Raw genomic sequence first — 24,010 nt, forward strand, 5'->3', positions numbered from 1 at the left:
CCAGCAGCAACATGCTAAAGCCTCACTCAGTGCTGTGTGCAGACCGGGTCTCCCATTAGAGATGTGCATGGCAAGGTGGAAGTCCTGTGTTGGTGTGAAGGGAGGCTCTGAGTACTCACCCACTTGAGCCCCACCTTCAGGTGCCCTGGGGCACACCCTGGATGTGGAGTGCCAGAGCCAGAACGGCCCTGTGGGATCATCTTTGGCCCCTGAGTCCCGTGGAGTGGGGCAGCTGGAGGGGAGACATTCAGCCTGCACTCAGCAGAAATGCCCCCCGCGTGAAAACAGCAGCAGAGGAGGCGGCCAGCAGGGACGTGGGAGGGAGAAGCAGGAGGAGTCTGTCCTTGAGTTTTGAAAAATAAATATTTGTAAAAGTTTTACATGCTTATTGCAGAAAACGTGGAAAACACAATAAAGCATAGATGAGAAGACGCAAGTCCTCCCTGCTGCCCCCTCACAGAGACAGCCTCCACTGGGCCACGTTTGGCTGCTCTTGGCTGCTCCAATAAAATAGAAATTGACTTTATGAACCATATTTCTAATGAGAAATCACTGCCATTCTGTTCTGGCGATCGCTGACAGCCAGGATTGGCTCAGCACAAAGGGAGAGGCAGGGAAATAGAATTTGTTAAACCCAGTCTGAGCCTGATTCACCAAGTTTGTATTCCAGAATGTACGGCCGTACCAAAGATGATGAAAACCCACTGCGTTGGCCTTTGCAAATATGTTCCCAGGCTTGAGTAGGCCTGTGGGGCCCACCAGAGGGCTTTGGCCATTTGGTGACATTCTGGAGGGGTAGGTGTGCTGGGGGAGCCCTGCCTGGGTCAGGGCCTGGGAAGTGGAGCTTGACGGAGGTAAGTGACACCTTCCGTCCATCAAAGGCAGGAGCTAGCAGTGAGAAGTGCAGTAGAGCTCAGGCAGGTTCTGTGCTGACAAGGGGAGATGGAGGCGCCCAGACTAGGGTGCACTGTTGATCTTGCCACCTTCAGCCCCATCGAGCCTGCAGCTCTTGGCTGTTTCCCTTTCTCTGGCTGTGAGAAGACAGCCCCGAGGCCAAGGATCAGAGGGCACTGGGCTGGGAGTCTGGATCCCTGGCTCTCTGTCTCTGTGTCACCACTGACGTACTGGGCAGCCTTGGGCAGGTCTTTTCTCCTTACCCAGCCCCAGTCTTCCCATCTGCAAAATGGGTAGACTTCCTCTAACATCCCTTTCAACTCAGACCTTCTGGGATTTTAAAAGAAAAGAGCCTTTCTCCTTCCCCAGCGGTGAGGTGAAACAAGGGTGGCTAACCCTGATTGAGCACAGTGTTGCAGTCAGCAAGCATGCCCTGAGCACCTGCTGTATGACCAGTCCCTTGTTGGGCCCTGGAATGAGAGGCCAGTCAGGACCAGGTCCATCCTGTGTCAGCCTCCCACACCCAGTCAGGGGAAGAAAGAGGCGCAGAGCCCGGCAGTTACAATGCTTGAGTTCAGGGGCTGTGATGGAAGGAAGGGCATGGTGGGGTACCCCAGGGCAGCCTAGTCTTAACAACAGGGAAATCTAGGAAGGCTCCCTGGAAGAGGTGGCTTATGAGCTGAAGCTTGAAGGATGAGCAGGACTCAGCCAGATGAAGTGGCAGGAGAAGAACATTCTGGAAAGAGAATGATGGCAGCAGAAGAGAATGATGGGAGCAGAGGCACCTTGGTGTCGGTTGCATGGAGTGTGCCACCTGTTGCTGGTGTATTGGCACTGCTGGATGGACCCTGTCCCAAGCCCAGATTGACAAGCCCTGCCATCTCTCATCTCATGTAGTCGTTGCAATAAACCTGCAAACAGGGAGTGTTAACCCCGTTTTCCAGAAGACACCTCCAGGACCAGAGAGGCTGAGTAACGTGCCTGAGGACACAGGCGAGTAAGCAGCAGGGCTGGGACTTGAACCTGGTCTTCCTGATCCAAAGCTGCACCCCATCCAGGTGGCTCAGGGATGTGTCCCCAGACATTTGGCTGAGGCTGCAGAGATGGTGTTGAGGGAGCACGCGCTCCTCCCCAGTGCCCCATGGCTCCTGGCTGCTGCTGCAGAGTGAAATGTCATCCTCGCCCTCCCTGCTGAGGTTTGTGGTGTGGGCTTGCCTCTGGCTCCTCTGCTCTTAGGAGTGAGCCTGTCTGTCACCAGTATTTAATTACACCAGCCCCCTGCCTCGTCAGGCATCCCTGGCCATCATGTGTGAAACAGGAGCTTGGTGACATCACCCTGCGAGGAGGCACCCACGTCCTTCAGTGCATCGGTGGGTGGATCTCACTTCCCTGATGCAGGCACACCACTGTCACCATGAGCTGTATCCCCTGCCCTTCAGCAAGTTGGTCCCCATCCACGTCTTCCTTAATCCTCAGATCCCCTCTGGAAGCCATCGTGTCGTCCCTGTATTCTTATGTGGAAAATGAGTTTAGAGGAAAGCCCTTTGCTCATGTCACATAGGACAGGAGCCAGTGCATGGACTGGATCTGGCTCCACATGCAGCAGGGGGCATCCAGGGTCCCGCCCTCTGCAGCCACTCACGCAAGAGCACATGTAGAACTAGGCAAGAAGTCTAAAATTGTGACTAAATCTGTCCATGAAAGTATGACGCTGCCCACGGTAAATTTTTTTAAACTTTAGCAAAACAACATAGTGTAAAATATAAAGCAATAAGTATAATATGTAAAGAAGTAGAAAGTAGAGAGTGAAATGTAAGGAAAAAAGGAAAAGTTATCCCTAACTACACCACTCAGAAATAACCATTGTTTAATATTTTGGAGTATTTTTCCAGGCTGCTCTCTGTGTATATAATTACACTCTTTACTAAAATGGAATTATACTATACTTTTACTGTTTGGGTACTTGATTTTTTCACTAACAGTATATTTTGGATGTCTGGCTATGAGCAGTTAGCTGAGTGAATGAGCGAGTGAGGAAATGAATGAATGGCTGGTGAATGACTGAATAAAGGTATGACAGTCTGCCCCATGATGCCACTGGACAGGTCAGACTTTGGGGACTCTGCCCAGACTGCCTTCCTGAGGAGCCAGGAGCCTGTGTCTACCCCATCAGGCCCCCTGTCCTTGGGGTCCATGGACCACAGTGTCTCTGCATGGGGTTGCAGGTAGTGTAGACTGTGTTACAGCCGTGTTGATGCTGACTCTCCACAGCCCTGGGGGGGGTGCTACTCTACTGTCATTACCTCCCTGGCAATGTAGACAAATTAGAGTATTAGGTGGTTTTCTCAGAATTGGAGGGGAATCAGGATTTGAACCCAGGTCTGGATGACTCTTGAGCACTCTCTTCCCCAAAATGAGCACACAGGATCAGGAAGAGCCTGCCATAAGGATCCAGGGGCCTGCAAAAAGCTGGTGGCAGGGAAAGCCTTGGGGAGCCTTGCCCTCTCTGGGCTGCCTTGGTGTCCCCACCCACAACATGAGGTCCTTGGAGGTTCGGCCAGTACTGACATTGTGTGAGGCTTGGGTTCCCATGCAGCCCAGCCCAGCCATTTGCATTTACCCCTGGGCTGGGGTGAACCCAGAGAGGCTTTGGGCCCAGGACCTGCCCCAAAGCCCAGAAGTTCACAAAGAAGCCAGTGTTGGAGCTGAGCCTGACTTGAGGGAATTCCAGGCTGAGGGAAGAGCATATATAAAAACACACAGATATGAAGTCCTGATGGCCCAAGTGGTCAGTGTAACAGGAACCTGGAGAGGGACCAGGGAGCTTGGGGAGCCAGCTACAGCTGGAGGGTCCCCAGAGGTCAGTCGGCGAGATGCTGGAAGTGCTGGGCTGAGGGTGGTATCCTGAAGGCAGTGGAGCCGCCCATAGGGTTTGGGAGTGGCAAGGGGAGGTTTGCAATTTAGGGATCTCCCTGCTGCAGGGGAGATGATGGATCTGGGAGCAACGGCCAGCCTAGAGGTGGGGGGCCAGGGAAGAGAGTGGCAGGATGCACATGTACCTGATGCTGCCCTGGCAAGTGAGCTGCCCGAAGGCCTCACTGTGCCCCGGGGGCCGGGCCGCACCCTGGCTCCCAAACTTCCCCTTCTCCCATCCCCAGCAGAGTTGCGGGCTCCTCTCTCAGTCCTCAGCCCTGTTGGCAACCCCGGGGTCCTGGCTGGGCCCAAGTGCAATGCAGTGATTTATTTTCTATAAATTATTGGTGCCCAGGTCATAGCTGAGCGGTTCAGCACAATGGCATCCTTTTCTTTTTGTCCTCCTTAATTTTAGAAGCCAAAGCTAAATGTTTTAATTTTATATTATTCCTGACATAATGCTAATAAGTTCCAGGCATCCCTCTGAGTCGGGTGGCACAGCTCTGCTGAGCCAGGCATCTGGGCTGGGCTGCGCACCCCAGAACGGCTCCTCCTGCCACCCCTTGGTTCTCCATGGAGCTCCTCACAGCGTGCTTCTCCTCAGGGGCCCCTTCCTGCCCTCCCGTGTGGATGTAACTTTTTTCGGTGGACACGGTCCTCTCTTGCAAGTGGTGGCCACGGGGTGTTTCTCCCTTGCCCAATAGAGGGAAGGCTCATGTGACAGCCGGACGGCCTGCCTGGCCGGCAGATGGCCACTTCCCTCTCAGACCCCTGGGACGTCTGAGATGCAGGTGAGGGGTGGGTCGCCTCCTCCACACCCTTCCAGAACTTTCCAACTTGTTCTGAGCCGAACAGCTGGCGATTTGGGGTTTCAAGAGAGACCAGTGCACTTACTGCAGTGGCTGTTATTGCTAGCATTATTTTCTGGTGACATGGAAACATTTAGTCCTTTGTTTCTAGTCATTTCTTCCCCGTGGGCCAGTGTTTCCTAAATCAATAGACCACTCTGCTTTTGACTTAATGCAACAAAAGCACAGGGGCCAGGGGTTTGGTATCAGACAGCCCTGGGCTCATTCCTCAACCCTGGCTCCATTCCCACTGCTGCTTTCACTCCTCAGGGGCCCTGGGCTCAGGCCCTCTGGGAGCCTCTGTCTCCTCGTCTAGGAAAGGCGATTACGGTGGCACCTTTTGTCTAGAGCACTCCGGAGGTTAAACAAGGCAGTCCGCCGAAAGGGCAGCATGGCCTGACTTGAGGGCGCCCATGAGCGGCAGTTTTCCTCGCTTTTCCCGTGTCCATGTCCCCATGAGGGAGGAGCGCTAGTGCTCTCTGTTTTACTTGTGTCAGGTCCAAACCTGAAGTCCACAAACTGGAGTGAGAAAGAGAAAAAAAAAGTAACTTTAAATGTTCCTTTCACTCCCTTCCTATCCTGAGCCCCCACATGCTGGCTAGCAAATCTCTGGCAGTTCACAGATCACTGCCCATCTTCTCTCATAGTTGCATGCAAATTCTGGGGTTTGGAGAGCTTACACTCAACCAAGGGGTGCATAGGGTCATTTATCACATTGACACCTGCTGAACCATCCTGCCCCATCTTTGGCCAGAATCTACTTGTCGTTGTCCATCTAAAGTCTGCCTCTGAGCCAGCCCAGACTCAGTGTCTTCTCCATAGTGCAGGGAGGGGACCTCCCTGAGAACAGCCAGAGTCCTGCCTGGATGCCCCAGGTGGCCTGGGCCTTGCTGGGAGCAGCCCTGCTTCAGGTCCCACAAACCTAGCTAGTGGTGCTGTCAGCACCCCCCAGGGCATAGCCCCAGTGGTGAAGGGGCAGAGCTCAGGACCTCGCAGCTTTTAGGGACCCATGCCATGTACATGCATCTGGCTTCCCTCCGATGTCCCTGTCCCAGCTGGAGCATCGTTTGAGGGTGGAAGTACAGGAAGCTTTGCTCTTTCCTCATCACAAGGTCTCTCCCGGCCCCCACTAATTTGGGAGGTGACTGCTGAGCAGCCAGCCACCTCCCCACCCGCCCCACACTTCCCTCAAGGCTCATTTGTTTGTTGCTTGGTTCTTTCATTCATTAACAGATGTTCACGAACACCCGCTCTGTGCCAGCCCCTGTGCTGGGCACTCTCCGATGGGTTTATGGCGGAAACATCATTTGAAATATTAACTGCCTGTGACTCATCCGTGTCCAGAGTTCTTTCCATTCAGCCCTGTGGCCTGGGATTTTGAAACCCAAAAGCCAGGAATTTGCTCCTGTCTGCTCTGCTTTCTGCTAAGTCATCTCCTTCCCCCCGGCGCTTGAGTGGAGGTGCAGTGCTATTCCACACAGACCCCTTTGACAGATGAAAACTGAGGCCCATCAGGGAAGGGGATATCCTCAGGGTTCCTGGCCCAGGGGCCTCCTCTGGCTGAGTCTGCTGGGCACCTGTTTATAACCAGATGCCACTGTGGACAGTGGGGCATTTGGGGAGGAGGCAGTGGCTCCCAACTGCTGAGAAGCTGAGTGAGCACTTGAACAGAGGCCTCTGAGCCAAGACTGTGGCCCTCCCCCTTCCTCAGCTTTGGTGAGTGATCACCCATATGCCATCATCACTGGCCACAGGAGGAGCTGTGGATTACAGACCTGTGCACCAGGCACCTTCCTCACCAAACTCCCCCAGCTGCAGGATGAACAGACCGAGCCTCAGACCCCCAGACAGTTTCCTTCACCACCTGGTGCCTCAGTTTACCCATTCAAAAGCAGCAACTCCGTCCTGCCTCTCACAGGGCTGCTGTGATGCCAGGGAAGAGAAGGGCTTTGCAGATGGAGGCACTTGGCCACCAGATGGGTTTGCCTCAGTCTGTTCCCAGCTTCTCCTTCCCTCCCTGGTTGGTTTCCTTTGGTTTGTGTGTGTGTGACTGGTTTCCCGCTGTAATTCACCTCCCTTCCCTAACTTGAGCACGTGTGCAGGGCTGATGTCCTGGGTCTAGGCCATCACTGTTTTTATCCATCTACCTTTACTAAGTGCCCACTGTGAGTCCAGGCACTGGGCTGGACCAGCGCAGAAGGGTGTGATGTGGGCCACTAGGCCTCATGCACATATGTCCCTGAGATGCCAGCACAGGGTCAGCCCACCTTGGGACCTCTTGGTCAATCATGTGGGTGGCTGGGTGGGTGTGGGGAGGACTAAGGCAGGTTAGCCTGGCCTATTGATACCACTGGCCTCGGGTGGCAGGCCAGCCCAATTTAGAACCGTGGGCTGTCCCCTGAAGGAGATCTCCTGAAGGTAACCTTAGGAACCATTTGCACCCTCTGAGCAGCCCTGATGAGTACACGTCATCCGGCTCTGTCCCTGAGCGTCTGGGATGGGAGGCTCACCATCTCTCCTGGTAGAGCTTATCCTGCTACTAAGCAGAGTCCTCTCGGTGGCCTCCCACCCCCAACTCTCTCAGGTCCCTGTGGCTCCAGGAGCTACACACCGGTGGATCTTCCCATCCCAGCTCCCACCCCCCATGCTCTTCACTGGCCTGGTGCTGAACACTGCGCCCTCGCAAGGTGGGGGTCTAGGGCCTCACGGGACATTTCTGGTGGGGTCTGAGCCTCAGGTGCACACTGGCAGGTTCTTTCCACCCACTCAAGACGGGGAGCTTTGCCTGTGGTACGTGTGTGATAATTCTGGTGACCTGACACTGGGTTTTCTTTCAGGCAGCGGGTGGAGAATCTCTGGCCTCCGCCCTCCCCAGGCAGCCCCAGATGTATGTTGTGCAGTGCTGGGCATGGATGCGTCTGTCACCTGTACCATCGCCCCACTGCCCCATCCTGGGCAGGCGGTCCCTGGTGGGCAGGCAGCTCGGGGTGAAGCTCAGGAAAGGGAGGTGGCTGGGCTGGGGTCACGCAGAGCCAGGGCTGGACTTGGGTCTCAGACCCAGGTGTTGCTCACCACCCCTCTCCTGCTATTTCTTCTTGGAACTTGGGAGAGGATCCCAAAAGGGGACTAACATTACTGAGCACCTGTCCTGTGCCCAATACCAAGGCCGCACCCTGATGTCCACCGCAGGAGGACACCCCATTTGCAAGTAGAACACTGAGGTTCACAGGAAGAGAAGGAAGCACCTGAGCCCCAGGCCATCCCTGGGGGAGGGAGACCCCTGCTGAGGCCGTGGGGTGAGTTTGTTTGCAGAGAGCGTTGAGGCTGGAGGCCTGGAGAGACCGTTTTATTCACTGTTGCCCTCTTCTTCCTCCTGAAGCAGCGCTCACAGCCTCACCCCCAGGGCTTGTGGTGAGGCACTGCACCACCTAAAAAGAATCCCCCAGCAAATGGGAACATGCTCCTCTCCGCAGCTTGGCTGTGTGGGCGGGGCGGGCTGTGTGAGGCTCACCGCTGGGGTCTTCTGTCTGCCTCTCCTGCCTCTCTCCCTCCCGGGGCCGAGCTCTGAGAGGAGTGTGCGATGCTTGAACGGTAGGAGAGTGGTAAGGGACCGGCAGTCCTGGCCACAGCACCGGGATGACAGTGAGAGAACTGAGAAGGCCTCAGGCTTGAGCCAAGCCTAGAGTGACAAGGAGGACTGGCCAGTGAACAGGGGCACCTTGAGCAGAGGACACCGCACGGGCAAAGGCCTGGAGGTGGGAACGTGTGGCCTGTGGCTGCAGCATGGGGAGGGAGTAGACATTGGGCTAGAGAGGTCAGCGGAGATCTCTCAGGCTATGCATGCTGTCCCCAAGGCCAGGCCAGGCCAGCCACCACTCAGAGGTCAGGAGGCGCAGTGGACCCAGCCCCTCAGTGAACCCCACACCCACATCCATATTCCAGGTGGCCAGTTTCCGCGTGTGCTGTGCTATGCGTGGGGCAGTGTGTCGGTGTGGCTGGTGGGTGGGGGTTAGTGCATTTGTGAATGTGGCGGGTCTGGGGCTTGGACATCTTTGGGTATATGTGTGAACATGTGTGTCCTGGCCCGTGTGTTTTTGTGATATGAGTCATGGGGTGTAAACACGGTTTTTGTGTATGATGTGTAGTGTGTGTATGTGTGGGGGGGTGTATGCCGTGTGGTGTGTGTGTATGTTGGGGGTGTGGTATGTGTGTGTGGGAGGTATGATGTGTATGTATTGGGGGTGTGCTATGATATGTGGTATGGTGTGTGTTGGGGTGTGCATTCATGTGCTGTGGAGTGTGTGTGTGGTATGATATGTGTGGGTGTGTTATGTGGTATATATGTGGGGATATGGTATGTGTGGGTGAATTGGGGTGTGTGTGTTTGGGTGTAGTGTGTGTGTGAGGGAGTTTCTGGGTCTTGGTGTGTGTGTGTGTGTGTGTGAATCCACGTGTGTGTGTTGGTGTCCTGGGGCTGTCTCTGACGTGTGGCTTGGTTGGAGGGAGAGGTGTTCACATCAGAGTGTGTGAGTGTCCGTGTTTCTGGGCCTGTAGCTGGTGGCTTGGTGTACCTGTGTCAGCCATTCTATGCTGTGTGCTCTCTGTGGAGCCCTGGCCCCTGGCAGAGCCTCTTTCCTCATTCCAGATGATGTCTAGCCACAGCTCAGCACCAGGAGAGCCCCTGGATCCCACCTGTCCACTTGGGCCCAAGAGAAGCTGACTCAGCCCCTCCTGCACCTCCTACTTTCGGGGGTTCCACATGCCCTGGAAGGGTGGCTCTCTTGATCCTTGCTGGCCGGCCACCTTTCCAGGAGATACCTCAGCTGCACTGCTGGGGACAGGAACCCATTTCTTGCCCAGACAGGGACTTTTGCCGGAGAAGAGCCCGGCCCAGAGCTGTCAGTGTGTTCCTGGTGAGGAAGGGTCAGGGTGTCTGCAGCCCCCACCCCCTCAGCCTTGAGATCCTCCTCCCAAGGACAGGCCCACCCGGACGGGCTCCCAGAGGAGGTGTATGGTCCCTCTGTCCCGTTCTCCCTTGCCTCACTGTGTGCCCTCAGCCCTCCCTGGGCTGCCAGCTCCTCTAGGTGCTTATGAAGGCCCAGTGAGCAGGTGGTCTCGCCTCTCATGGCAGTGCTCAGTCATGGCTACCCGGGACCAGAGTGTGCCCAGGGCACAGACCTCGGCACTGGAGGTGAACCCAGGCTCCATCCCATGAGTGAGTGCTGGGACTCTGGCACTTCACCTAAACTCAGTTTCCACCTCTGTAACAATAGGGGTTGCAGGATTAGTGAGATGGTGTTTAGGGAGAGCTTGGCCCAGTCCTAGGCACATGGTCAATGCGATAGCTGCTGTTCTGGTCAGTCCCCCGCACATGCCCCACTTTCCATTCATGTATGCAGGTGGCACTGCATCCCCAAACACCAGACCCTCGAGAGCCTCACGGTCCAAATCAAAGAGCCCGGACCGGTGCCCTCCAGTCTGACCCCCAGGAACCTCCTCCCGTCTGTCCTTTCCATTCTTGCCTCAACCTCCCCACAGAGGACTGGCGAAGCCCCAAACTCTGAGGAGACCCTCAAGGAGCCCCACGGGGGAGCACAGGACAGTAACCTCAGGCCAGCTAGCGGCCCCTCCCAGAGTGCAGGAGCGAGGAGTGGCCCTCAGTGCCCAGCTCGCTGGCCTTTAGAGCTGGCCAAACACAGGATTATTTGACATCTTGGAGAAGGAGCTGGCATTGCATTTCTCCCATCCACATCATTGTTGTAAAGTAACTTAAAAGTTCGTACAAAAATGAGAAGTTGATCCCTGAATGGCCTGCCAGACTTCTGTAACCCAATATATTTTACCCTTAAACTAGAAATGTGTTTATTTAAAAGCAAGTCACTGGCAAATGCTAAAACTGAAGGCATTTCCTCCCCTGCCCCCGTGCCATGCCCTGTTCCCCCAAACCTCCTCTTCACTCTCTGTGTCCAGATTCTTAGTTAGAGCATGAGAAACTGAACCCTTCCTCCTTTTTGGGCCATGCCAGCCGCAGGCAGGAAACTTGACATTCATTAGGCACCAGCTATGTGCCAGTTCCTACACTGGGTATATTCTTTTATTTACTTCTACCAGCCATTTGTCGTGGCCCCATTTTAGAGAAGAGAAAAATGAGGACAGAAATGAGACGTGACTAGCTCAGGTTCAGGCTCCCGGTGGTGAATCCCCAGCACAAACCTCTGTCTGCGTGACTTGATTTGCGGCACTTTCGTTTGCGGCACGGTGTCACCAACTCACATGTGAAACAGGGCCCTTGGTTTTTCCCCAGGAGCCAGAGGGAGAGACGAGCCATCACCCAGTGCCAGCGGCATGCCAGGCACTGTGCTGGGGCTCCCCTGCATGCTCTTAGCCCGTCCACAGATGCATAAAAGGCTCTGAGTACGGCTTGCTGAGGAAGGTGGACCCACCCTGCAACTCGAATGTCTGAGCCAGCGCTCAGCAGATCTTGGGCTTCAGCCCTCCCCCTCCCCAAGCCAGAGCTTGAGGGGTCCCTGGGTTTGGCTCGGAGGCAAGGATGCCACCCCCTCCCTGGCTCCTGGGATGGCTCCCCTCTGTCTTTCATGTCCCGCCCTCTGCTCTTTGAGCTGCACGCAGCAGTAATGGATTGCAGTGGACATTTTTCAATTAGGTTCTGATTTTCCCCTGCCTGTCACTATAAAACTCCAGATGGTCTGGGGCTTCACGGTTCCCGGGGTATTTTCCCCGTTTTTTTAATCTTCTGTTGTAACACACCCCACATGTGGGAATTGGGCCTTTCAGGGCTGTTCTGTGGATCAGCTGGAACTTTCTTCTCCACTGTGCCACCTGGTTCTCCTTTCTGCATGGAGGCATCCACTGTGGGCATCCTCCCTTCCCAGCGTCAGCTCTGGGGCTGGGCCCAGGCCTGGCCTTGCCCCAGGAATGGAACCTGTGACGCCTGGTTTGAAATGACAGTGCTAGCTCCTGAGAGAGAACTTGTTTTTTGGTGCTTTAGGTAGGACTCCCTGAGGCAGTGGCCAGAGTGGTTAGGGACACATATAGACTCATCAGCCAGACCCGAGGTCAGATTCCTGCTCCGTCACTGACTGGCTGTGTGACCTGGAGCCAGTGACATCACCCTTCTGAGCCTCAGTTTCTTATTCTGCAGAGTGGGCTGGGAAGTAGCTTCCTCAGCGGGGCACCTTGTCTGAATTAAATGAAACACACACAGCACTTGGCCTACGGTAGGTATCAGAGAAAGTGTCACCCAGTCACTTCTATCATTCTGAATTCACCCCAACTTCATCTTCAAATATATTTTACTGTTTGTGTATTTTGGGGTAAATAAGAAAAACCTAACCACCTATTCTTACATTTTTCAAGATTGTTAGACACGCCTGCTTTTCCTTCTCCCCATCCTGGGTACCCCCTGCCCTCAGTATCACCTTCTCTGTTCCCATGGTGTGGGAGCCTTTCCTTCTAGCCACATCAGTCTGTTGTGTTTTTGGCTATTTGAGCCAGTGTGTTTCAAATCCACCCTCAACAGAAGGTGCCTGTATCATTCTCTGCATGGACAGATGGTGTCAGAGCGCTGATGCCTCTGCGCACAGTGGTTCACAGAGCCCCCACAGTGTGCCCCTTCTTACTTCTGAAGTATCTGGTCTCTGACAAGTGAAATGAGCTCACCCTGATTCATCGGGTTGGGAAGTGTGGAGGCCAGCTTTGCACCCAGGCTGATCTGAAGCTGGAATGCATTGGTGTGGGTATGGGGGTTGGAGAGTACAGATGCCACCAAGCCAGCACCAAGGGACCAGATCATGCTGGCCAGAATGCCGGGGTGAGGATCTGTACATGTTGAGGCACTGGGGAACCACGCAGAGTTTGAGCAGGGAGGGACACAGAGCTATGGGCTGAAGTCTTCTTTTCAGATAGCTCGTCGAAATGGTTGGGAAGGGCGGGAGGGAGGCAGGATGGCACCTGTGCAGTCACCCAGGTAAGTGATGCTGGGGTGTGGATTAGGGCAGTGGGTGGATAAGAAGAGAAGGGGGCAGACCTGGAAGGTGATTACAAGGTGGCATTTCCTGGGCTGGTGACTGGTTGGATGCAGGGCCCAGAGAGGAGGCAACATGTTCCTGGCTCAAGCATCCAGGTAGAAGGTGGGAGGTCAGGGACCCCACACCCACCCAGCCACCCACCATGAGGGACTGAGAGGCCCCAAGGTGGGCTGGCCCTGTGCCAGCAACTCAGGGCCATATGTGCTTGAGGCTTAGGGGGCCATGTCGCACCCTCCTGCACCGATCCAGCCCAGTGCCTGGACTCACGGTAGGTGCTTAGTAAAGGTAGATGGAAGAAACAGTGATAGCTCAGACCCAGGGCATGAGCCCTGCGTGACCTGGGGTGGTCCAGCCAGCAGAAGTCGCACCAGAGTCCCTCAAGTGAAGAGCCTGTGTCACATCAGTCATTGCACGGAGTGGCTTCTGTGAAGTCTTTAGGATCAAAAATCCCCAAATTTGCCTGCTCCAGAAGGAACCACTATCCCATGTGTTTGAATGAAGGGAGCCCCCAAAACTCCCATTTCTACTTTCACCTCTCCTCTCCCTGCTTCCCTTCCTTCTCTGCTCAATAGATCCTTAGCTGTTTCCAGAACGTATCCCACCTCTTCCAGCCTCCCTGCTTTTGTTCATGCTTTGCCCTCTCCCTAGAATGCTTTTCCTGGCTCTGTGTTTCTAGCCCCTGCCTGGGCGTCAGGGCTGAGCTCCTCTGTGAAGGCTTTTGTAGCTCCCCAGCCTCTGCCAGCCAGAAGCCCCCGGGTCACCCCCTTCCTAGGGCTCTGAACACAGTCCAGTGTGTTTGGAGCTATGGGTCTTTGACGCCCTTGGGTCTCAGCTCTGAGCACACTGCCAGGCACACAGAGGGGCAGCTGAGTGAGGCAGAAGGATAAGAACCTGTGTGCTCAAAGAGGAGAGGATGAGTGAGTGACTCCCAGAAGTGCATGAGTGGAAGGATGGGGGGTGCACAGTAGCAGGGATGGGGTGGGTGGTCAGGTGGGGGTGGAGGGATGGAGTGCACAGCTGGCTTTCAGGCCACAGGGCTTACCTTGTGTTGCAGGCACTTCTTTCTCAGGAGAGATGGCAGTTCTGCCTATGGCATAGCTCAGGCTCAGTGCCCCTGGCACAGGGGGAACAATCCCTCTCTGTGACCCCCCCACATAGAAGCACTCAGCCCTTGCAATGGGGTCCAGGGTCTGCTCTGCCAGCCTGTACCCTTGGACACTGGCAGCAGGAAGCAGGTGTCTGTCCAGGACAAATGTACCGTAGAGCCTGAGGCGACCGGGGTGTCAGGAAGGCCCTGCCCCAGTGGCACTCCCTGTGGTGCAGGCCCTATGGAATCATTACGATGCCCTCGGCTCATGGTGCCATTACCTTAAGGTAAGTCCTCCCTCCACCTGAGAAACCAAGGTCCGAAGCCAGGGATGTGCTAGATGGCTGCATTTCTGCTCTCTCAAGCCCCATGCATCCATTCTGCAGCATCTGTGCCCCCACAACCCAATGGTGGGGGTTCCCTCCCCGCAGCCCTCCCAGCCCTACACAACCTATGGATGGGGCCCCTTCAAGCCATGCCCACCCCAAAGGCTACCTCACACTCATTGGAGGCTGCTCCTGGGACCCAAAGAGCTCCCCCTCAGCTGGGTGTACACGAGGGTCTGTGTGTGTAGCCCCTGTGCTGGCTGCACCCTGAGCATCAGCTCCCTATCTGTCAGTGGGGACAGTAATACTTGCCTACTGGGCAGTGAAGAAGATAAGGTGCCACATTTGTGACAGCACCAGGCCCAGCAGAACCAAGCACACAATAGGTGCTGAACTGATGGTCGCTCCCATCCCTCTCTCTGTGCCTCTTGTCCCCATCTGTGCAGTTGTTGACTAGGAAGGACCACAAGGACCTTGGCAGGCAGCTGCAGGCAGAGCCTATAGGCCCTCAAGGCCCCTGGCATGTCTGGGATGCTGGACCTGATGGGGCATGTCTCTGGCTCTGCCAGGGGTGCCTGCAGCATCCTCATCCCAGACCAGTCCTGATGGGGCAGTGCCCCTTCATCTGCTGCTACCTCTGTTTCCATCTGGAGGGACGAGCCACTCCCATCAGGGCATCCCGGCCAGCTGCTTATTATACCCCAGCCTGTGGCTCAGCTCTGGAAAGTTCCAGGGGGCGGGGAGCAGGACAAGGCTGGGCCAACATACATGGGCACAGCACGGGCATCAGTGCACACGCACTTTTCGGGGTAACTTGCCTCACACTGGGGTAAGGGAGTGTACTCACAGGGGTGCGTGGACTGCATGCCCAGCAACCCCCATATCATGCTTCTGTCCCACCCTTTGCCCCATGATTGAGATGCCAGCCCTGCCCTCAAGGAACTCTCAAACTCTCAGCCTGGAGGCAAGGGGAGAAGGCCATGGCTGTGCAGGGAAAACCTACCCCACAAGCTCATGGGTGTCGCAGAGGATGGGGTGGGGAAGGTTGAGGAAGGCTTCTGGGAGAGAGTGCTTAAGCAACAGGAGTAGATGTTTGCGAAAAGAGCAAATAAAGGAAAGGCATTCCAGGCCTAGGGAACAACTGAAGCAAAGGCCTGAGGGCATGGAAATTCCTGACAGAATTCAGGACTGTTCAGACACAGTCTCACTCCTGCACATCACGCTTGGAGCATCTGCATGGGAGAGGCAGTTGGGTTCATGTTGGAAGACCATGAACACCAAGCTGCAGATCCTGTGTTTGAAAAAACGTATGAATTAGATGGTCAGAGAGTTGGAAGGGAAGGGAGTCCCAGGAGACGGACAGTCCGAACAGAGGCAGAGCCACTGAGGGTTGGCCAAGGCAGGAATACACAGACCTCGGGGAGAAGGTGATGTACCGATCATGGTCCACCATCCAGCACTCTCCCACAGTCAGGAAAATGACGCAGCCTGGAGGAGTTATTGCCCTCTGCTGTAGATACCTCTCCGCCCTGCATGGGCCAGAGGGGAACAAAGGCACGAGCTGGACGCTGAGAGGAAGCCCCGCTCTCCAGCCCGGGCTCCCCCATCTCACGTTGGGGTGAACTTGGCACAAGGCCATTGCAGGCGAGCACGGGAGGTGGCTTGCGGCCTATTTACTGCCCAAACAGGATTTCCTCCTGGTTTGGATGCATGAAAAAGACACAACATCTGGAAGTAGGAAGCAGAACAGCCTCTAAAACCCAGCTGTGGGCGGCTCAACTTGGACCCGCCCCAGCAGAGCAGGGCCCCGAGTTGTGGCTGGGCTTCCAGGGGACAGGAGGCGCAGAGGGAGCTGTCCCGGGACCATCGTTGTCTCTCATGTCTCTTGTGTCTCTCTTGTCTGTCTGAGCGGCTCTGCCCTGGCCTGTGCTCCATCTGCCACCTCTGCCCTGGATGGGGCCTTGGTGACCCTCATCTAGAACTGCTACAATTGGCGTCTTCCTGTCTCCTCCCCCGGTCCTCACTTGTCACCAGCAGCCAGAGAGGTCTTCCTAGGGCACATATCTGACCCTGTCCTTTCCTTTCTTTAGGAGAAGGGTCTCCACTGTCCCCAAGGTGGAGCCCAGGCTCACTGGCCTGGCATTTGAGTCCCCGCTATCTGGCCTCTGAGCTCCCTGCAGACTCCTTGCCCAGTAGAGCCCGGCCCACCCCCAGCGTAATGAACCCCACATCAACCACTCAGGGGCCTTCACAGGGAATCTGTGCCTTTTTCATGCTTTGGTGCCTCCCAGCCTGCCCTTCCTTGGTCTTCAGTGTGCATCACCCCACTATCTTCTTTGGATCTGTTGGTCGCAGTTCAGGCTCGGGCAGGGCCAGAGACCGAATGAGGTGAATGCATCAGTGTTGGGGGAACTGCCTGCCTGTGTCTCCACACTGCCACATGTCTGTCTAAGCTCGCTACAGTCATCAAGCCCGTGGAAGCAGCTCATGGCCCACAGGCTGCCTCAGGCATCTCCTCTGTGTGGCCACAGCCCCTGTGTCTCCCTCCGTGACATCTCAACTGGGTCGCTTTATGATGGTGTGCGTGTGTGCGTCTCCCGCACGGGCTCTCTACACCTAGAGGGCAGGACCTGTGTCTGAGTTCTTTCTGCAGCTTGGCACTCACCGCAGACTGGAGCCAGTCTGTCCCAATGAACAGCCTCGCACCAGAAATTACTCAATGTGCTGAACAGCCTTGAGCCAAGGCCATGAAAATCAGCCAGGTGGATGACAGGGTCTGAAATGAGCCCACAGTTCTCTCTAGGCACCCAACCAGCTCCTCCCCCTACTCCCCGCAGATGAGCCCCAGAGAAAGGGTGTGAAGAGCAGGCTTTGGGAGCGCCAGTCCTCGGGTAACACAGCTGCTACCAGCTCATCCTGGGCCACCTGCTGCTGGGAGCGCATGCTGGCCCCTGGTTCAGAGGGGCGGGGTCCCACGGGCCCTAATCTGGGTTAGGTGCTCATGGTTGGCTGTTCAGCCCTGGACGTGGAGGATGAAATTAATGGCTCATGAGAGGGGGCCAGCCTCCTCTAGTCCCCCTCCTTAAGGGTCACCTGCCCTAGGAAGGCAGCAGGCATAGCAGAGCCACCTGGCCTTTGGCATCAGACTTGGCCTGAGTCCTGTCATTGCCATGTCACAGCCCTGTGACCTTGGGCAGGTCACTTGACCACATGAAGCCTCCATCTCTGAGATGGGGACATTAATGCCATATACTTCACAGCTGTTGTGTGTCCAACACCCAGCACCACACCTGGATGTAGCAGGCGCCCGTCAGCGCTGGGTCCCCTCCTCCCACCCATGCAAGCACATGGCCAGAACATCAGCCTGGCTGGGACAGGGACAGATGGGGAGAAGCCAGAAGGAGCAGCTCATCACACTGAAGGACCAGAGGCTGCTGCTTCCTCTGGGCAGCATTTGAGCTGACTTTGAAGGCTGAGGGAGGTTGGTGGGTGGCTGTGAGGGCTGAGGGAGGTTGGTGGGTGGCTGTGAAAGAGGGGACACTCCTTGCTGAGTGACTTGAATGAACAAAGGCTGGAAATTGTCTGGCCAACCCCTGATGTTGATCTAGGGCGTGGGGTGGGCCTAAAGAGAGGTGTGGAGGGCTGTATGTGGTCACAGAGCCGCAGGATCTATGAAGGGCCCTTCAGTTTACAAATGTGGCTCTTGTTTCGACAGCAGTTAGCATCAACTCTGGGCTCCAGACGGACAAACCCCATGACATTCAGTGTCCTACCCCCTGGGGCCCTCATGTCAGCCTTGAGTGGTGGCCACACAGTCTCAAGCTTGAAAACAAGGAAACAAGGCGCAGAGGGGTCAAGAGCACTGCCCAAAGCCTCTCTGGGACAGAGCCCAATTCAGATCCAGGCTGTGGGTCTGTCCATATTTCAGCTCTCTGTGCTGGGACACACGCCTGCCCTGATTCGGGGCTCTGCTGTGGTCAGGGCAGTGCTTCGTTTCCAGATGGCCCTGGGGAGGGGAGCCTTTCAGGTCCAGAACTGGAAAGGCCACTTTCTTCTCCAGCCCTCATGCCCCATTTCTAAGTCAGGGTGCTGTTTTCCTGGACTCACCAGGCCTTTCCAGATAAGGCCTGGGCCCTGAGCACTTCATGGGGAGCTGATCCGGAGCTCTCAGAGGCTCCGGCAGGATGGGAGGGGCAGGGGTGCTGGGGCCAGGCAGGCCTGGGGGAGTTAGTTTCCATGCAGGGTTGAGGTGCCCACCGGGCTGGGAGTTCCCCTCACCAGCCTCTCCTGCAGTTTGAAGGCTGCAGCAAGGCCTTCTCACGGCTGGAGAACCTCAAGATCCACCTGAGGAGCCACACGGGCGAGAAGCCGTACCTGTGCCAGCACCCGGGTTGCCAGAAGGCCTTCAGCAACTCCAGCGACCGCGCCAAGCACCAGCGCACCCACCTAGACACGGTAGGCCCAACAGGCAGAGGCCCAGGGCGGGGTGGAGGACGGCCGCACACCTGCCGCTCATTCAGTGCAGAGCCCCTGCCTTACCCTTTAGCCCCACTGATGTTTGGGGCAGGAGATGCTTGGCAGGGCAGTGGGTCGGATGGCGTCCTCTGCATTCTACAATGTTTAGCAGTTATCCCTGGCCTCTCTCCACTAGATAGGAGACAATGTTCCCACTCCCAATCGCAACAACCAAAACTCTCTGATGCCAAATGTCCCCGGGGGTGAGGGGAGGCAAACCTGCCCCAGTTAAGAAGCAATGCTTTGGCCTGTGGGTACCAGCCTGGGCGCCAGAGCCGTGCACAGCCTCATGGAGAGAGCACACTTGCCTTCCTGTGTCCCCTCCCCAGAACCTGTCAGCCACGCCGGAGCAGATTGCTCCCTGCTCTTCCCATCCCCTCCGTAGACACAGGTCAGAGGCTCTCCAGGGCGGTCTTTTGTCCCTTGAGCCCTGCAGGTGAGGAGCAGAGGTGGGCAGTGCCTAAGACTCCGGGCTCCTGCAGGTGACCCAGGCCTCCAGATACTGGCTCCCTTCCCACCTCCCTTCCCTGGTTTGCGCCAGGCATAGATAACAGCAGCTTTATTCCAGTGTCTGCCCAGGCAGCCCTCTGTGTGCCGTTAATAGAGTGCTTCCTAAAACTTCACCCCCCAGGATCTCATACAGACCCTGTGCTCCGGGCAGGGGCAGTCACGAAGCCATTTGACAGATAAGGGAAGTGGGACACCTGAGGCCAGTGCCTGCTCACCATCGCACAGCTGGACGGTGGCAGAGCTGACTCAGACCAGGGCCTTACACTAGGCCCTGGGTGAGGGGCACATGCCCGAGGAGGACCCCAGCCCCCATGTGCTGCAGGAGACTGGGGTCTGCAGCAGAGCCACGTCCGGGCCCCAGGCTGGCTTCTCTATGCTTCCTGCAGGTGTTTGGGGAACTCTGTGGGTCAGAGGCTGGGGGATTTGGGTGGCTGCCCCCCAGCCCATCCAGTTCACAGATGAGGAGGAAACAGGGGCCCAGGAGGGCAGCTGACCCCTCCAGGGTAAGTTGGAGGCCGTGAGACAGCAGAGGTCAGAGCTGAAAGGGCACTTGCAGGTCTCTGATGCCAGCCACTTACCTTAGAGCTGGGAAAACCGAGACCCAGAAAAGATTCAGTGCCCAGAAAACAGCAGGGAAGCAATGTTCTTGGGGCCAGGCCAGGCCCTGGGGGGGGACACTCTGTATATCTGGCCCCACAGTCTCACACACACTGTCCCCAGTTTCATCCTGGTGACCAACCAAGATGGGGCCCATTATCCCCATTTCATAAATTGAGACTCAAAGAGACTGAGTCATCTGCCCTGTCCACAGCAGGTGTGTGGCAGAGCTGGGATGCAAACCTGGGCTGGGCCACTCCAAGTCCAGTGCTCTCTGCTGGAAGAGCTGATGTGGCAGCCATCTTGGGGGATGCAGGAGAGCAGAGGGGTGAGGGTGGCAAGGAAGGGCCCCATCCCCAACCTGAACCCAACTGTCCTCCCCTTCTCAGCTTCATTGTCACAGGCTGTGCTATGGACATGAAGTGAGGAGCGGTGCTAGCAGATCTCCCTGCCTTTGTCACCTTTTCAGCCCAAGGGGCCCGTGGCACCCTGGCCCAGGTCCTGAGAGGCACGCTCTGTGCCCCAGCACCCCCAGTTATGTCTCCCAGAGGCCACAAGCCAGCACTGACAGTGCCAGGCCTCCCTGCACCCTCTCCCCACCCTCCCGTGCCTCTGGGGCCACCTTCCCTGTCCCTCCTTCTTCCTCCCTCCCTCCTTACTGCATTTCCTGGACCCAGCCCCAAAGCAACAGGCCTCTGGCCCCCACTTGGTGTGTGAACAGAGCCCCAAGGTCTAGGTCAGGCCAGGCCCAGAATGAGCCTGCAGGCTTATCTCAGGCCTTCATCTCCCCCAAGAGGTCCCCGGGAGGCCTGGGAAGTGCAGCAGCCAAGCCCAGCACCCCACTAGGATCCAGCTCCCCACATAAACACCGCAGGCAGCTCTGTGTTGCTAGTTTGCTGTCCCAGCACCCGCCCCCAGAGGCCCCTAGGGTCAGGCCCCTCACAGGGAAGGGCCTTGCTTTCCAGAGGGAACCAGCCATGTCCCCAGCTCCCCTCTGGCATTGGAGAATGTGGGATTCTCTCCATGGGTGGGAAAGATTCTCAGAACAGACTGGAGAGGACCAGGCCAGGGTTCTGACCGTGGCCCTGCCTCCTGGCCCTGGAGGTCTGAGGAAAGCCCCTGGCCTCCCTGGGCCTCCTGAGAGGTAAAACCCCTGCTTCAGAGAGAGAGGGAGGTCAGCTGAGGCAGCAGGTGTGAGGCTCCGCACATGGACTGGGCAGCCTTCCCCGGCCTGTCCTCTTACTGACTGGGCGCTGACCACATCCTGCCGTGTCCCAGGCTCTCAATGTGGGGCTCGAGTCCTGAGTGCACAGATCCCCTGAGCGGACTCAGATAAGCCGCTGTCCTGCACGGGGCCTCAGCTTCCCCACTGGGATGATTCTCTCTCCCCTGCCTACTTCACTGGACCATTCGAGGCCACCGAGCAGAGGAGGCATTCTAGCAGAGGCCTGCACACGCTCCCTCCCTCTCCCCGCTGTGGGATCTTGGGCAAAATATAGGTCTCAGTTTCTTCTTCTACAAAGCAGGATGAGTCTCATGGGGTGGGTGTGGGCTCAAGGAGATGGCGGATGGCCGGTGCTCAGCACGGGGCCTGCACAGGGGAGTGCTCCCAGCAGAGCTGGCCTCCAAGTGCAGACGGGCAGGGGCTCCACATGGCAGACTCACTCGGAGCGTCCTCATTATAGACAGAGGGAGGCCGCCCGGCGCTGCAGCCCACATGGCCCACATGGCCAGGCGGGGCTGGGCTGCTGGCTGGGGACTGCCACAGGGTTTCCTGAGGGCTCACGGGGAATGGGGCCTGAGGAATGTTCTACACACGTCAGGCCCTGGAAAAACAAACAGAGATGGGCCTTGCCGCCCGTTTCCAGGCAAATGTGCCGGCAGACACAGAGCCAGCTTGTTTGCTTTTAGACGAAAGCGAGTGGATTTGTATCAGCATCCCCAAGGGACAGTCCTGGGGCCGGCTCAGGGGCAGGGCAGGGCCGTGTGTGTGCCTGGGCACATGTGAATGCACGTGTGTGTGCGGTGTGTGGGTGTGTATGGTGTGGTGTGTGTGTGGTGTGTGGTGGTGGTGGTTGTGTGTGTGTGTGTGTGTGTATGGTGTGTGAGAGAGGGAGCCTACCTCTGGGGTGCGGCGGGCTGGGGGCAGCAGGGGCCATCCGCGGCAGGCCTCCGCTCTCCCTCCCAGGCCAACCCCAGCAAGCTTCTCACTGCTGTCTCTCTCTTTTTGCTCTCCTCCGTTTCTTTAATCTGGCAACTCTCCATGGCAGCACCAAGGTATGGTCGTCTCTTTCTGCTTCCCCTCCTCATGAGGTCCCAGGGCCATGGGTACCTCTCCCTGGGTCCGAGGTTGGCCTGGCCTCTCCTTAGTCCAGCAGGGGCAAAGCTGCCTTGAGGTTCTGGGGGCAGTTCCACGTGGGTGTGTCTGGCAGGACACGGCAGTCCCTGGTACTCACTCTGAGAGGTGTCATTTCCTCCAGTCCTTCTCCTGTCCCCTGCAGTCCCAGCAGGGCGGAGGCTTCTAAGAGAGCGGAAGCACTAGACGTGTCCACAAAGGGAAGCCTTGTGAGCTTCAAGCCCCAGCAGTGGCCAGAGTCCTCAAGCAGGGTCCTGTGGAAGCCTTGGGAGAGATTGGGATTCAATTAGAGCCACGAATCCCCTGCCCTGGGTCATTCAGACCTGGGATGAATCAGACAAGTCGCTCCCTGGCTGAGAAGAGGGACACTGAGCAAACCCAGCACATAGGCTGGACAGCGCTTAGGGGGATGCTCTGGCCTGAGGAGGAGGTGGAGGATGCCAGGAGGGCTTGGAGAGGAGGTGACGTGGCTGCGGGAGAGCTGAGGAGGTGCTCGTGGTGGGAGGTGTAGGGCCTGCAGTGCCGGGAGATGGCCTGTAGGGCACCAGGGAGCCACCAAGGGGTTTCAAAGGCAAGAGCGGGTCTGTGAGAAAGACCTTCCCCTCTGGCTGTGTGTGGGGAGCCTGAGGCCTGGAGGGCAGGGTGGGGCCTGGGCAGGAATTCAGGAGGGGCAGTGGGGATGGATTTGGGGTCCACTTCTTATATTCTGGGTGAGCCATGGGGGCCTGAGGGGAAGAGACTTGTCCACTCCCCATGCACAGGGCACAGCCCCCAGCCCCGCCAGACTCTCCAGCCTCCCGAGCCCCCCAGCCCCCCCAACCTCCCCAGGCTCCTCAGCCTCCCCACCTCCCCTGCCCCCCAGCCACCCAGCCCCCCACCCCTCCAGCCTCCCCAGACTCCCCAGCCTCCCCACCTCCCCAGCTCCCCGGCCCCCCAGCCTCCCCAGCCTCCCTACCTCCCCCACCCCCAGCACCCCCAGCCTCCCCACCTCCTCAGCCTCCCCAGCCTCCCCAGCCCCCCCAGCCCCCAGCCTCCCCAGCCTCCACCTCCCCAGCCTCCCCAGCCCCCCACCTCCCCAGCCTCCCCAGACTCCCCAGCACCCCCAGCCTCCCCAGCCCTGTGTTCTCAGATCCAGCCATGCTTCCAGCCTCTCACAGCTATTGGCAGGAGGACCTGGTTTCTTGTGGCCCCGAGAGCAGTCCAGTGCCTCTGCACCTACCTGCAAGGTGCGACCAGTGCCGCCTAGCCTGGCCCTGTGTGGGTGCCCCTTCCCCTCTCCTCCTCCCCATCTGCGGAGCAGCTGTCTCACTGCACTCCCTGTCTGCTCAATGCTTACTTGCAGCTGTGGGGTCCAAAGGGTGGACTTGGCTCAGAGCCAGGGTCCGACCTGGAAGAACCCTTAGACCTCAGATGGCCCCATTTTTCAGAGAAGAAAGGTGAGACTCAGAGAGGAGAGGCAACTGACCTGAGGTCCCAGGATGGTGGTGGAATGAAGACACAAACCCCTTGCTCCGCTCCCAGGCCAGGTGCCTTCCCCACAGCTGGGCTGGCCTGGCTGAGGCAGAGTACTCTTGGCCTGCAGCCAGCCTCTCGCCTGGTCACGCAGAAGTCCGTGGCCCGTAGGGATGGGCCTCACTCACCCCACCCATACCCCCCATGTTACAGAAGCCGTACGCCTGTCAGATCCCTGGCTGCTCCAAGCGCTACACAGACCCCAGCTCCCTCCGCAAGCACGTCAAGGCCCATTCAGCCAAAGAGCAGCAGGTGCGTAAGAAGGTAAGCCAGCCCTCCTCATCTGGCCTCCTCCCACCTCGCAGCCACCTGCACCGCATCAGTCCAGGTGCCCACCCTCAACACATGCATCCGACCACCCACTTGCCCTGTATGCCACTGTTCGTCCATCCGTTCGTCCGTTC

At 57.2% G+C, this 24,010-nt stretch overlaps 1 protein-coding gene across 5 annotated transcripts in view; it reads left to right on the top strand.

The window, feature by feature from the left end:
* Nucleotides 1-24,010, top strand: part of GLIS1 (GLIS family zinc finger 1) — a 249,907-nt gene that overhangs the window by 205,761 nt on the left and 20,136 nt on the right. For 4 of the 5 annotated variants that reach the window (XM_054453885.2, XM_063655741.1, XM_063655742.1 and 1 more), the window contains exons 5-6: nucleotides 18,410-18,571; nucleotides 23,760-23,870. In XM_054453885.2, coding sequence (XP_054309860.1) covers nucleotides 18,410-18,571; nucleotides 23,760-23,870 — 273 coding nt within the window. The remainder of the gene's footprint in view (nucleotides 1-18,409; nucleotides 18,572-23,759; nucleotides 23,871-24,010) is intronic. The other variant, XM_063655752.1, reaches the window with a different exon arrangement.

Source organism: Pongo pygmaeus, chromosome 1 (assembly GCF_028885625.2).
Source record: "Pongo pygmaeus isolate AG05252 chromosome 1, NHGRI_mPonPyg2-v2.0_pri, whole genome shotgun sequence".
NCBI lineage: Eukaryota > Metazoa > Chordata > Mammalia > Primates > Hominidae > Pongo > Pongo pygmaeus.